The sequence below is a fragment of the Lissotriton vulgaris genome, chromosome 4_1, assembly GCF_964263255.1.
Source record: "Lissotriton vulgaris chromosome 4_1, aLisVul1.2, whole genome shotgun sequence".
Classification (NCBI taxonomy): Eukaryota; Metazoa; Chordata; class Amphibia; order Caudata; family Salamandridae; genus Lissotriton; species Lissotriton vulgaris.
In genome coordinates, this window is record NC_141691.1 from 237,200,170 (window position 1) to 237,215,232 (window position 15,063).

The 15,063-nt window shown below is 41.1% G+C and overlaps 1 protein-coding gene across 1 annotated transcript in view; it reads left to right on the forward strand.

Moving 5' to 3' along the window:
- The window catches only part of NRK (Nik related kinase), an 895,726-nt gene that overhangs the window by 438,152 nt on the left and 442,511 nt on the right, over positions 1–15,063 (forward strand). The window contains exons 9-10 of the mRNA XM_086918574.1: positions 8,801–8,879; positions 9,021–9,196. Of these exons, the coding sequence (XP_086774700.1) occupies positions 8,801–8,879; positions 9,021–9,196 (255 nt within the window). The remainder of the gene's footprint in view (positions 1–8,800; positions 8,880–9,020; positions 9,197–15,063) is intronic.

Genomic DNA, 15,063 nt, shown 5'->3' on the forward strand with positions numbered 1-15,063 from the left:
TTGAGAGTGGCTCCAAGACTGATCCGATTCCGGACACTATAGGCCTCCCCGGAGGAGGTGACCTGTTTTTGTGTGTTTTTGGTAGCGAGTAAAAATAGGGGATTTTAGGGTCTGAAGTGGTGAGATATTCAGCTTCCTTTTTGGTCACCCAATTTTTGATCTCTGCTTCATGGACCATGCTGGATATAACATTTTGTAGTCTCATTGTTGGATCGCTGGTTAGTTTCCTGTAGAATCTGTTATCTGCCAGAAGGGCCAGGCATTGGTCATTGTAGCCCTCTTTGTTTAAGATTACAATGCCTCCCCCTTTGTCAGCGGGTTTAACCACTATGTCCTCATTCTGCTTCAATGAGTCCAGGGCTTCACGTTCTTTTTTGGTTAGGTTCTGGAATGTTTTCTTATTCCTGTCTAGCGTGTCCACGCCCTTCATTAGAGATTGTTCAAAGGTATGAAATTCCGGCGGGACACTGGCGTGAGGAGGATTGAAAGTTGATTTCTTGCGTAAGGAAGTGTCGCCTTCTATTTGGTTGTTGGGGATGTTATGGAAGAAGGCTTTTAGTTTGAGGGTTCTGCAAAACTCAGCTAGCTCGCTTTTTAGTTTGAAGGTGTCCAATCGAGGTGTGGGCACAAAGCTTAAGCCTTTATTTAGGACGCTCATTTGGTCTTGGGTCAGTTGTAAATCGGATAGATTTACTACGAGGGTCTGGTCTTGCTGGTTGACGGTTGTGTTGCAGCCATGCTCCTGGTCTGGACGTTTCTCTGTTGGTCCTGCCATCTTATTGTCTTTTTTCGGCCTCTTGTTTGATTTTGGCCTCTGGCTAAAAAAGGCTCTTGTTGGTGTGGGTTGGAGTTGGATGTCATTTGTTGTTCATCCATTTGTGGCATCTGTTGTATGCCTCGGTTAAATGGATCCATCCATCCTCCATACTGCGGCACAAAGGGAGGGTAGAAGGGCATATTGTAACCTGGATAGAAAGGCCTTTGCCATCTGTTTCCCCTTCTTGGGCGTTGGTTCCTGTAATTATTGCGTCCTCTTTTTGTGGTATACTCATCCATACTCGTAACAGAGTTATTAGAAGAATTGGACCCTGTGGACTCATTATCAGATCCCGTGTCCCGTGTTATGTATTCATCTGTTATGTATGGGTGCATTTTCTCTCGACTGAATCTCTTCAATTCTTTACTGAGTTTTTGCAATTTGCTCTGCATTATAAATTCGCGAGTCTCGTCCATTTCCTTGTTTATTTCTTCCAATCTCTTTTTTACGATCGCTGGGTTTATACCTTTCTTTAATTCATTTTCGCATTCTTCAATTTCCTTCAGTAGGGCATCTGATAGTCTTTTCGCCGTTTTTACAATTAGGACGAGGTAGTCCAAAGTACATTTCCAGGAGATGGATGACCAGTCCATCCTGAAGGCCAGGTCATGTAAGAAAATTCTGGGTGCATTGTTGACCCACAGGCCTTTGGGTGCTGTTTTCACTCTTAAATATTCCGTCATAATTATTCCGTGGATGGAAGTTCGGATCTGTTCTCTCTTTTTGTCTGTTAAATTGTCCCAATCATTAGTTTGTGCTAGGGTTTCTATAAGTTCAGCATTCTGTAGCAATGATTGTCCTGCCAGTATTTCGTCTATTACTGCTTACTATATTTAGAAAAATATGCAAGAGTAATTGTAATCCCGCAGCTGTGCGCTGCTTATATAGATAATTAATCAAAAGGAGGGATAAGGGATGAGAGTCTCCAATCACCATATACTCACTGAAAAAAACAAAACTGTCGAAATTCAGCTGTTATAGTTAGAGGTATTTCAAGGATACCTTGTGCCAAAAGGTAACTTAAACTTGTGCCTCTCCCATGCACAGTTTTCTCATCAAGATTTTACTGTAAATCTTTCAGTGCTAATATCAACGATGCCATAGAAGATGTCATGAATGATGTAATATGTGGGGTAATTAGATGTGCATGGCGAGGGCATGAGTTAAAGTTCCCTCAGGGCAGAGGTTTACAAAGTATGTGTCGGGACACAGTACTGTGTCGCCTGACATGTGTAGATGTGTCGCGTGATGGTGCGTACATCAGGACGTTTGCGCATTTCAATGATGTTGAACGGTATGTGTTACACAGAAGCAGGAGAGTAGCGTGTGCGCGCGGCCGGTTCCATTTGCCGCATACGTTAATAGTTGAATGAGTAGTGCGTATTAGAACTGTAAATACACGAATACGACTTGAAACAAGAACGCTGCATACTGTGGAAAGCTCCTCTATAATCATTAATGTGCAGTTTTCGGGTTACGCTGAAATGATAGTATTGCGGTGTGGTTCATTTCAAAGGCAGTGCTCATTCACTACTCAGCAACCTTACACAGCGGGACTGCAATAGGAAACATAAAACATGTTCTCTCTGTAGCTGCAGCCCATCAGTAAAACATAAAGAACTCGGGCTCACTGCTGGCCCCTGCCCTGCCTGTGAACCTCTTCTGAAATAGCTTGGAGTGCTCTGCATAGAAACACACGAGATGCTGCACTGTTATCATTAAGTAGCATATTCCAATGCAGCAAATCCCTGGCATTATTGCCGCCCAAGCATTCTCTGTCAAAACCCAACCTGTGTACAATTTGAGGCAGATTGACCACGGTATTTAGCAGTGATGAATGCAAAGTGGAAAACAGTAGACGAGATTCGAGTTTTCACTTCAAGGGAAGGATGGTAACACTTGTTCAATATGCATCACATTCTCTCACTTACCGGGTAGGCGTCTCAGCCAACCACAGCAAACAAATGCATGTTCAGATTAACATTACAACCCAATCCAATTAGGAGATATTGGGGCCAACCCCAAACTCGAGCAGGAAGGCAAGTCTGCAAAACAAGAGCCTGCTTTCAATCTGCGTAACCACAGCTGCGTTTCCTGGCTGCAACACTGGACAATCCTATACCTGGAAGCGGTGTGGCCAAGGACTCGGTACCAAGGTTTGAAAACAGCAGAATGGATTTGTGGTGCTTAAGGGCAGGCTAAGATTGCTTCTTTGCCTGTATAGTTTGACTGGTCTGTTGCTGCGATATTCCCATGCCTACGTTTTAAGTGCTGCCACCACTTAGCGCACTTATTTATATAATGTCCACAATGCCGGCCCGGTGCAGTGCCTGGTGCTGCTCAAATGTTGAAAACGGCACTACATAAAAGACTCCAACGTGTGTTTGTATACCTCATCCTCCCACACTGTAGCTATACTGAGAGAACTCTAATTAAATTGTCTGATATGATGCAATTCCAAAACTGGATTGGTTGGACTGCTGAGGCCTAAAAAAAAACTGAAGTGATATTTTTTCCATTTCTGATCCGCCCATTGCAGACCTATTTTAGACTCTGTGATGCTTAGTACTGTGCCACCTTTCCAACGCATCTCCATAGTGTCCAGGCACAAACCTAACCATACACCCAGTTTTGCCAGTCACTGACTTTGTTAGAACAGATTAACAATTGCTTTATTAACCTTCCTGCTTTCTCAAATTTCCTTGAAAATGTACCATTTGCCCACTTTAAAAAAATCAAATTCTCCAGGGGGAGAACCCCCCCCAAAGCCCTCCTTAGTTGGTTTGGCCTCCCTCGCTACTCTCGCTGGCTACACTGCCTTACTGTGTTGCAAAAATTATGCATTTCCAAAAGGTGTGTCACCAACAAGAAAAGTTTGGAAAACTATGCTTTAGGGCATGAGTTATAGTTACATGAAATTACTGTAACAGCTGAATTTACAAATTTAGAACCTAACTATAACATCCCTAAAACCTTTGCTTTTTTCTGTGTATGCATAAGATTGTTTAAATGCTAATTCCTAACTATAACGTTCCTGTAGCCTTTGGATTTTTCGTGAATTCCTATAGCTTTTGTAAAATAGGGGGGGGGTTGGCCATAGGACCTCTCCTGTTGCCAGACCCTTCGCCCCCCCCCCCCCCCCCATGCTGCCAACCCCACATTGCGCACGACTAGCCGCAGGGCCCGCATGCATGCAAACAACCCCAGCAGGCATCCAGTCCCATGCTAAGCTTTTATTTATATATATAAAAATATATATCTTTCAGTCACCCTACATATATATATATGGTCGCCTGTAGGTAGTTATAGTTATCACTGAGTTTCCACAGGAAAACATTTTTTTGTTTTGCCAATAACTTTGGCGTTGTTTGACCAATCTTTACATAGATAGATAGATAGATAGATAGATAGATAGATAGATAGATAGATAGATAGATAGATAGATAGATAGATAGATAGATAGATAGATAGATAGATAGATAGATAGATAGATAGATAGATAGATAGATGATAGATCAATTACCAGGAATCTCCAGTTTTAACATGATCTGTTCTGCCCTTCTTAATCAGAGATGAATTGGACTGGCCAGTGGGGAGAACAGGCAGGAGTCTTAGAGTGAGAAGCGGAAAAAACTGTCTGGCAGACATCTATTTTTAAACAAAAATATAGACATTACACTGCATGTACGTTTCATTTTTTTCCAAAAGGAAATTGAATGAAAACAACATTGTTAAAGTAACAATAAGGTTACAAAAGTGCATACCGAGCCGCAGTGCTAGAAGAAAAGCGTGATGTGGTAGTTAAGGTTCAATTTTGATACTTGACATCTGTGAGATGTGTTTTATACCAAAGTGCGAAGAAACAAAGTTTGTCAAGGTGACATTGAGGTTATGATTCTCTGTACCACTGTATATATTGTATACATTTTCCAGGGTACAGCAAATCAGTTGGTCTGCGAAATAATATCAAGTATAGTAGTACAAGTCATTTAGAGACTCCCAGGAGAAAAAAGGGAAACCTCCCTGGCAGGTTAAAGTCTTTCACCCTGGAAACTTAGAATCTAATCCTATTTTGAGCCTAGTGCGTTAAACAAGCATTGATAAAAGGAGTTGGTCTGGCTTTTATATGTGAATAGTAGTCAGAGCTTTTTACAATAGAACCAGTTACATTACATAAGGAATTCAGAGTACATGAATTACATAAAAGATACAAAACAGATAAACTCTAAACTCACATAAGAACGGTAGTAAGTACATATGTCTACAACAGATACTAGTAGGTAGAGTTACAAATATACAAGTTGCAAATTCACTCAAGATTACATTTTAAGGAAAGTTAAAACGATTAGGGTTGGACAAATATATATTACATATTTACAGAGCATGATCTTCTCTCCATTGCTGGGGTTCTTGCATTGCTCATTCCATTCAACCACGCCATCAGGGTGAAGGCACACTCACAAGCAATAGATTAGTAGAGTGTGGATGGACATGTGGTTTATAATGTGCTTTTATTTCCATTGGTACATCAAGGGGGGAGGGGTGGTCTGCCAGAGCTGTATAAGTTTTGGGGCTGGGGACCCCCGCAGCCCCCGCTCTTACCTGCAGCCATTGCGGAGCGTGCAGAAATCACCAGCATCCCCCCCCCCCCCCCTTCGCTCTTACCAGTGACCAGGTACGACAAAAGCAGTTACCTCCATTGGTGGTCTAGCTACGCCACTGTTTGTTTCCCTTTTTATATGAATTTTAAGTGAAAGATCTGTCTATATGTATTTTTGTGAATGGATGCAGGAACCATTAGAGTGTTAGTTACTCGATGTGCTGATGTTGCGGTGCACCGCCTTGAACCACATCCGATGGTTGTCCATTATATTGGCGGGCTAGTGGTATGCCAGAATATGCACTTCTGCTCAGGAACTCACAACATATTCTAGGCTTTACTCTTAAAATGGCAGGTAGAAACGCATGCTCTCACACACATAGAGATGCGCACTTTTACACTTATCTAAAGAAGGCATTGATACATGCACCAATATATCCAGTATACAAAAACATGTTCTTAGGCACCTATGCAGACATGAGCGCAATTAACACATGTAGATATTTATATTCAGACTCTTACCCTGCCTATGTACTCACACACATATATATATATGCATTTTCACAGACAAGCAGTAACTCCACATGGCCAAATGTGCACCCTGTTATATGCACATTTATCAACACACAAAAACATATTAGGCACTCACATGCACCCTCATACATTCCCAGATACAAGCTCACACAACTAACTGTCATACCCATGTGGACTCACAAAAGCACACACACCTACGTACACTCACATTCACGCTCTTCTTAGCTCACACCCACATATCGATGGACACAGACATGCACAGAGGCACACACCAATGCTCTAATAAAGACATACCCATGCATTGGCACAAAAGGGAGTACTATGGGTTGAATTAGAAAGGTTTGTGTATTTCTTCATAAGAAGTGGACACTTTTATGTTGTTGTTTAAAGTAAGTCAACGTCTTAATACAATTTCTGAAGTCCGGCTCCATACACAATATATCTATGATTATGTTAGCCCATAATGCAATAAAGGTGTGATTGCTATTGACCTTTTGCTCTTTTAGTAATGTAATGATAACAGAAATGAAACAAAGATTTTTAGCATTACAAGCTCAACACACATATGATAAACAATCGAATGTTTATATAGAAAATCAGCTGAATACTGAATAGTAAATGAAATATACCTACCAAATTGAAGAACGAAAAAGACGCAATTGAAAAAAGTTTGATGTGAGGAAAAAATGTAATAGCCACATTATGTGTGCTTCTCACTACCTCACTGGTCAGTAAGAAGTCATTTTAGGACAGCATGACTCATGTAGCTTTTCATGAGCCTTTTGGTTCCATCCACAATAAATCTGACTGTCCAGTTTATATTTATTGCTACTGCGAAGATGGATTTATATTGAATGTGGTCTCAGGTATTCCCTCCAGAGAGTTAGAGAGACTTGGGATTACAACTTTCCATTGTAGACCAAAGGTCGTATTTACAAGGCCATTGTACCAGTGGTGCGTCACTTTTTTTGATGCACCGGCCGGGCTGTGTGCCTGCCCATATTTACAAGGCCTTGTTAAGTCACCCTGCGTGACTTTTCATGGTCTTGTAAAATATGGGCCCCTTTCACACATTACTCTGAGTTCATGTGTGTTGCTGTTGGTGTTCCAATGCAACATCCATGCAACCTGATACATTCCCATATTTACAAAGTTTTGTAAATCTAGGAATAAAGCAGAATCATTCCCTTCCCTTCCTGCACAAAAACAATCATGCCCGCAAAGCTGGCATCCTGGCAACAGGACACAAGGGTACCTGCGCTGGCACATGGCAGCCAATTGTGCGCCAGCATAGGGGAAAGCAAACGGATGCATCATATTGTTCTTATTATAATGCATCCATGTGCATTTAAAATGATGCCGTTCAGCGCAGCCAAATAGCTTGAGGCAACCCACAATTTTTGTAAATGAGGCGCACAGTAGCTAGAGTCCTATACAGAAGGGAATGCATGTAATGTCACACTTGATATATCTAGTTTGTCCCTATAAGTTCCAGGATAATGGAAAAAGTCTTACACATAATTGAACTATCTTTTTAAGGCTACTGTCATTTTTAGTCACTGCAATGTTTAATGGGCTCCTGGCACAGTATTTCTGTGTGGGGCGCCAACCAAACACTATCCCGCCGCAGCGCTAAGGGGGCGGGGGGCCGCGCGGCGCTCACACGCTGGTGACGGAACCGCTCCGTCACCAGACTCGGGTGAGCTGTGCTGATGACGGAGCGGTTCCGTCATGGCCCGCCCGCTCAATAAAACGCCCAGCGCAGGCGCGGAGTCCGCGCCGCGCAGGCGCGTCGGACGGGCCATGACGGACCCGCTCCGTCATCAGCACAGCGCCACCGCGGCTGACGACGGAGCGGTTCCGTCATCAGCATTGAAGAGGTTAACTTCATTTTTATTCAGTTAACTGTTTCACCCATAACTTTTTGATTCTATCTAGCTACCAATTATATGACTATGGGCCATATGTATCAAGCCTTGTTCCCATTTGCAAATGGGCAAATTCTCAGAATCGACCCATTTGGGAATTGGAAAAAGCCTTTTGGGATGTAGCATCTCAAAAGGCCATCGCAAAATAGAGAATTACAAAATTGGCGATTCTCTATTTTGCGAATGCAATTAAGGAATTGCATATTGCGATTCCTTAAATGCAACTCTGGAAGCACCAGAAATTTGCTATTTGGCCTTAAGGAAATGCAAATTACCACCAACTTCAAGTTGGTGGTAATTTGCGATTTTCTTTAAAAAAGCACTTTTTAGATTTTTTTAAAAGTGCCAAATGTCGCACGTACATGCCCTTAGGGCATGTATATGCGCAAAATGTGCAAACATGCATATTTCAGGGGTGCAATAGGGTGACCTTTTTGCACCCTTGCAACCTTGAAATTACATTCTCAATTTGCGATTTTCTAATTGGTAATCGCAAATTGAGAATGTCTTCCCATTCATTCCTATTCCTATGGGCCTCCTAGCCCATAGGAATGAATTGAAAGGTATTCCTTAATTTCAAATCTCAACTTGCGAATCACAAATAAAGAATATGTAGGATTCGCTAAATTTTTTGCAAATCCTACATACATTGTATTTTGCGATTCTCTAATTGCGATTCGCTAAAAATCGCAATTTGAGAATCGCAAAAACGTTTTTGATACATATGGCCCTATATCAGTTAAATAAAAGTTTCCTATTCCCCTTGGAAACTATTATAAATAAGAACGAGGGTAGCAGCCAAACAGAATCTGAGGGCTGGTGGTGGCTTTAGGGACGTTACTTTGTATTTGGGCATCTACGTTGCAAGTGGAATTTACCAGCCATCAATTGCACTGATAATGTGTTTTCTCTTTTTCCCAGCCTTGTGCGACATGCATCCCATGAGAGCCCTTTTCCTCATTCCCCGAAATCCACCACCCAAACTGAAATCAAGAAAATGGTAAAAAAAGAATTTGCCTTGACAAATATTGTCTCCTCATACCTTCTAGTTGTAAACGTATTTCTCTTTATTTGTTTGCTTTCTTGTTTTGTTCTGTAACCCTTGCGCACTGATATGTCTTTATTTATGTGCTATCCTTAGGTCAAAGAGGTTTGTCAATTTTGTGGAAAGCTGTCTGGTTAAAAATTATATGCATCGTCCGCCGACGGAAACCCTGCTGAAGCACTCCTTTATTCGAGATCTGCAGAGCGAGAGACAAGTGCGGATCATGCTGAAGGACCACCTGGACAGGACGAGGAAAAAGAAAGGAGAAAAAGGTAATGCTTATATTCGAGAATTGATTGCGCGGTGAGTTGAAGTGGGAACCAATGAGCGCGTATTGTGTCTGATCAAAATGTGGTGAAAGATGGCCACTGTCTTAGGAGATGTTCTTAATCCACCACCTTTATACTCCGTAGCTCTGGAAAGGTTGGCTTCAGTGGTTCCCTTCAATGGATTGTAGTGTCTCCAGATAAGAGTAAATGGTGTTAATTAGCACAATTCCCTACATTTTATATACAATGTACACCAGTTCCATATGAGTGTGAGTTGGGTGCTCTGATAAGTATAGCAAGTATATTCTGAAACTTTCATAAATGTCCCAACATGTACCGCCAAGTGGGAGTAAATCAAATGTGTACTACGTTTCATTTGCCATTCTTGTGATACTCCTTGGTTATATCTTTATTCCCAGGCCCATATGAAATTTGCGGCGGCGTAGTGTATATTGTGTACATTACCACAAAGGCACAAACTTGTGCATGCTTTTTGCCCTATTGTTTTTTTGTGTTTCATGCTCTTTTATGCACAGGTACATTACATTTCTTTTTCTGGTCCAATTGATTTTTGTATACTCCAGATGTATTTTCATTATTGTAGCGTGTGTTTTTTGGTTCCTTTACTAAATTATGAAATGTATTAATGAAGAGTGCGTCTTCAAGAAAACGTAGATTTACCCGAAATTTGCCTAAGCCTCTGTTCAGTGTTCTACACACTGATTGATCACTATTTCTGCCTTATTAAAATTACAAGTATTCAGCACTCCCCTTGTTGTGCTGTTCTTCTGAACAATAAAAAAATAGAACAAAAGATAAAATAAATACAAATATAACAAAAAATACAAATACAAAAACATGTATTAAGCACTGGAGAAAATCTAATGACCCATCTGATGTACTCCTAAAGCCCAATCAACACAAAAATGCAGAAATCTATACATCACATGTTTTCCCCTTCAATTTGCATAGACTTTTACATTCTTTTGGGTTCTTTGAATCCCAAGGTGTATCCTAGGGAAATATACACATAGCATAGGTTTATACAAGTATTTCTAGTTCCCAACACTTACAACAGTAAATCGTCCACAGTACGGTAATTCAAAATGTGCTTCAGTGTGCATTTATTGCTTAATCTTTTGACCTTTTCTCCATCATTCCCAAACACCCTGTGTGTGTTTGGGGAAATGTATCACCCCGGATGCATATTTACCTCAAACATTAATAGAACTAATAATTGGTGAATAGGATGGAAACAAAACTTATAAGAATAATGAATAATTGCAACATTAAACATTGTGTGGCATTTCCAAATATTCCAGGTGGTCAGATCAATTCAGAAAGTTCCCTTCCCCTTCGCCTAGCAAGACTTCAAAGTGCCAAAAAGTCTATCTGTGTGATAGATTTTCTGCTTCAGCAAGTAGATTTAGTGTTTTAAAAATTCCACAAATCCTGATTTTGTAGATCAGGATTTGAATGTAAAGATTTGGTAGTTGATAGTTACAGTTACTCTGACAAATTTGGGTTGGTTGATCCCAGAGCAATCAGAGGATACTAGACCCCAACTGTGAGAACGGGGTTATTTTTCCTGTGAGCTCCTGGGGCGGCCATATTGTGTAGTCTTAAAATGGGAACTCAGGGCCAGATGTAGGTAGCCCTTTACCGATCGGAATCGGCCGAAAATACCGATTTTCGGCCGTTTCCGATCGGTAAAGGGCTAGGGAGATGAAGGTGCACATATTCGGTAATTTTACCGAATCGTTATTATTACCGAATCGGTAATAAGTACCGATTCGGTAATAATTACCTATTCGGTAATATTTACCGATTCGGTAAAATTACAGAAAATGCTATGTGGGTAGCCAATTTTCCATTGGCACATGGCTTACAGAATCGGTATTTTACCATGGAATACAAATCCATGGTAAAATACCGATTCCTGTGTACATGCACATCTGTGCATGTACACATGTGCCATGTGACAGACAGACGTGCCCTTAGGGCATGTCTGTGTGCCACATTGCACACATGCCGGTTTTGGGGGTACTAGAGGGTGTCAAAGTGACACCCCCTGCACCCTTGTGAATTCTTTAATTACCGATTCGGTAAATACCGAATCGGTAATGCCTAATCCTTCCTATGGGCTTCAAAGCCCATAGGAATGAATGGGCATTACCGATTCGGTATTTACCGAATCGGTAATTAAAGAATTGTTAAGGATTCGGTAACGAATCCAGATGTTGAGACCTACATCCCATTTACCGATTTTGAAATACCGAATCGGTAAAATTCTGTATTTCAAAATCGGTAAATGGGATTTACCTACATCGGGCCCTAAGTACCTCTTTGACCACTTGACATTTAGGGTAAGGAGGCAGAGCAGTCAGTCTTAATTAGGTGGGTATTTTGGACTATAATTAAACACAAGATGAGGGGAGAGGGTCAACCACATCTACAACTCTAACAACCCAAACCCCCTGATATCCAATTGAACACACGTAGAGGGATGGACTATAACCTAAGAACACATCAAAAAGCAGCAGACAAAACTCAATAAGTCAAAGTTCAGTTTGTGCTTTTTCCTTTAAAAAGTAAAACACTTTTTAGACACAACAAACATAATATTATGCACAAGATTTCTAATATATACAAAATGGTATGTGGAATACCAATGGAAACAACCCCTAAAGAGCCTCACAATCTTAATGGAGTGTACATTACAAGAAGGTCACAGTGGCCATCTAACCCCTTAACACCTTGGCTGCTAGGGATATTTTTCCCCTGTGCTGGGATTCTGTAAAGTCTATACTTCATGACGAGCTCAGCTCATCATCAGCACAGCTCAACCGTGCCTCATGACGAGCTGAGCTCGTTATCAGCATCGAAAGGGTTAAATACAGACTGGTACTAGTAGGTCTGAGTAACCTTCAAACAGGTTGTGTTCCAGTAACCCATAAATTGACAGTAGCTTTAAAAAGATAGTCTATTGGACATCTGGGGACGTTCAATTAAAAAACAATTGACCTTTGTCATGGGGGTTTCACAATGCGTTCAAGAATAAAATGTAGACACTTCAAAATTGATGAATAGATGTTACCATATTTAGAAAAATATTTTTCTGTTTGCTATTGAAAAATCCATATTTTGATTTTGGAACACTTTCAAAAATTAGTATTGCAAAATAGTTTGCATGTAAAGAAAATACCACCAAAACGTAAAGTCTATCCTGTGAGCAACTTAAACACAGGCTCAGCTTCTCCGGTGGTCACTGACGTAATACCACAGCAAACTTAAGGTGAATTTTTTAAGTAGGAGCAGCTTTAGTGGGATCTGCAATACTCCCGGCAGCTCATCCCAGTGCATACTTTATCATTTTGACTGAATTCCTTCCCTCCTGGGGAACCATAGACAGATAATATACAAATGTTGAGCCTCATGCCAGGGCTTATGGTTTGCTCCTTTGGCCCTGCACAATTTTCCTTTGATGAACTTACACTTACCACAAGTTTGTTTCCCCTTACTTTGAACATTTTGATGATTCCCTTTGTTTTCTCATTGCTTTACCGGATGCCCCCTGTCCTCCTGGAGCATCCAGTGACCTTACCCATTGAACCACATGGTCATCCACAGGCTGCATTGTCCTGAGGGACTCCCATTCACATAGTACACATAAATATGTGCTAATAGGGGAAGACCGCTGCCTTCCACCTGTTTGCACTGATATCCCAAAGTGGGGGTGTTGGTACTGAGCAAGCTGGCCTAGACCACCTTTATAGTCTTCCCACAGGGCTATGAGAAAAAAGCCCCAGAGCTCCACAGACAGGGATAGCATTGCAGCAGTCCCCCACCTCGATTAGCCAACAGGCCTCATGCCCGCATGGGTATTTAAAAGATCCTAGATCTTAGAATGTTATGATACATCAAAACACCCAGTGCTGCCTTGCCTAGCCCAGAAACGACCAACTGGTTTTATTTTCAATAACTCCGGAATCAGTTGATCAATTTCAATAGGTTTACATTCAGGGGCTCCTCCTGACATGGGCTCTTGTGAGACCTCCTGTCTCCTAAAAGGTTAGGGTTGGCTTCTGGTTAATTATTTTACAGACCATGATGCTGCTGCCTTCTTTCTTTCAGAAACATCTTGCAATACATATATCCAGTACTGGTTGTACCCCACTATCCCCCAGGCAAACCACTTTCCCTCCTTGCACTGTCACAGGACCCTCAGGGCTTCAGCCACTTACAGTGTGCGTGTGTGTCCAGCAGCAGCTTGTAGTATCAACTCCTAGCTTTCTTTTTAATAGGTGTTCTAGACCATCCTGTGAAAGTGTAAGCTCAATGCCAACTTACCAACTAGAGACAGTAAACCTGGTGGACTGGAACTCATGACCCACTTGTGCACTACATGAGAACGGTGTATTCTGGGCTACAATCTGTCCTGTGAGTGTGACAGGAATATTTATTGTTAATGAATCCCACATTTCTTTTCACCATGAATAGACATATTCAGGAATGCACAGCAGGCCTATATAATATGATTTAATTAAAATCAACATCTTTGTGTAGAACACATAATGTGTATAGTTGTAATTATAAAGATAAACAAAATAATGACAATTAAAGTGATTAGTAGACAAAATATTAAACAGAGTTGCAATATTGTAATGGTGTTTCAGAATGTCCTTGCAACGAAAAAACAGAACCAGTCTCTATTCTCCAAAGCATCCCTTCTTGCCTCCAGCTAAGCTTTCTTGGCACCAAACTGGCCTGAACGACTTTCTAATTTGGTCTCTCACTCTCATATCTATGCTGAATAATAGACATGTTTGTTGTTTATTGAGAAGGTTATCCTCTGTCTCTGTACTCAGGACGTTCTGGCATAGCCAAGAAGCCGATATGGCCAGGATGGCTCCAAGATACCCCATGTGGCCTTCCAAAAGGAGATCTAGAGCTGTGCTTGCCCAAAATATGTCTCACAGAAAGCCGCAGATTTCCTCTCTGCCTTACACTTGCCTGTGCCCACCTTAAATACACTTTTCTGATTGTTTTGAAAAGGACAGGCCTCACATTAAATTATGTCAAAAGCAAAAGCTATTATATTCATTTTCTGGCACCTTCACATAATTCTAAAATGCATTACAAATCATGTGAAAGCATTTATGAATAACTGGTGTACTATCAAACTATAATAAAACAAATGTCATACAGTATACATATGCAAAGTATGCCAAATCAAGCATCCATTTATAGATGACAAATTTGAACCTAAATAAATAAACATGTGAAATATCACAAACGCAATGGTGGTACATAAGCAGGAAATGTTAAAGGGACTTCACTGGGACACCCGATTCTCAGCAGATCCATTAACTACTGGTTCATAGAAGGAGGCGATTAATATAGTGCCACATGCTCTAAAGACAGAGGCAAACAAAAGTCACAGGACAAAAAGCCTAGAGTGGGTCCCAAACTTTCCAAAGAGGGTTCCATTTGGTGTCTAGGTCTGTGTTTCTCATTTTGCTTTTCACCTGCTCTTCCATATGCTAGGGTCTAAAGTAGAAGTGAAGAATTTTGGAAAATGGGCGCCCCTGACCTATGGCTGAGATACCCGCCACCCCCTCTCAACACAATCCCCAAAAGGAGGGAAACCGGAAACAGTTCTTGAAGTTTTTTGGAAGAGGGAGGGAGTGACCCTCCCCGGCCGTATTTATTAAAACAAAATTAAACGTTAAACAGTTCATATTAATGTACAATTTCATAACCACATTGCGATGTTTGGCTAACCTTAACAGATTCTCTAATACAGAGGTTCTCCTAGCCGAACTACCAACCTGCAAAACATTTTCTTGAAATAATGAAATTGTACATCC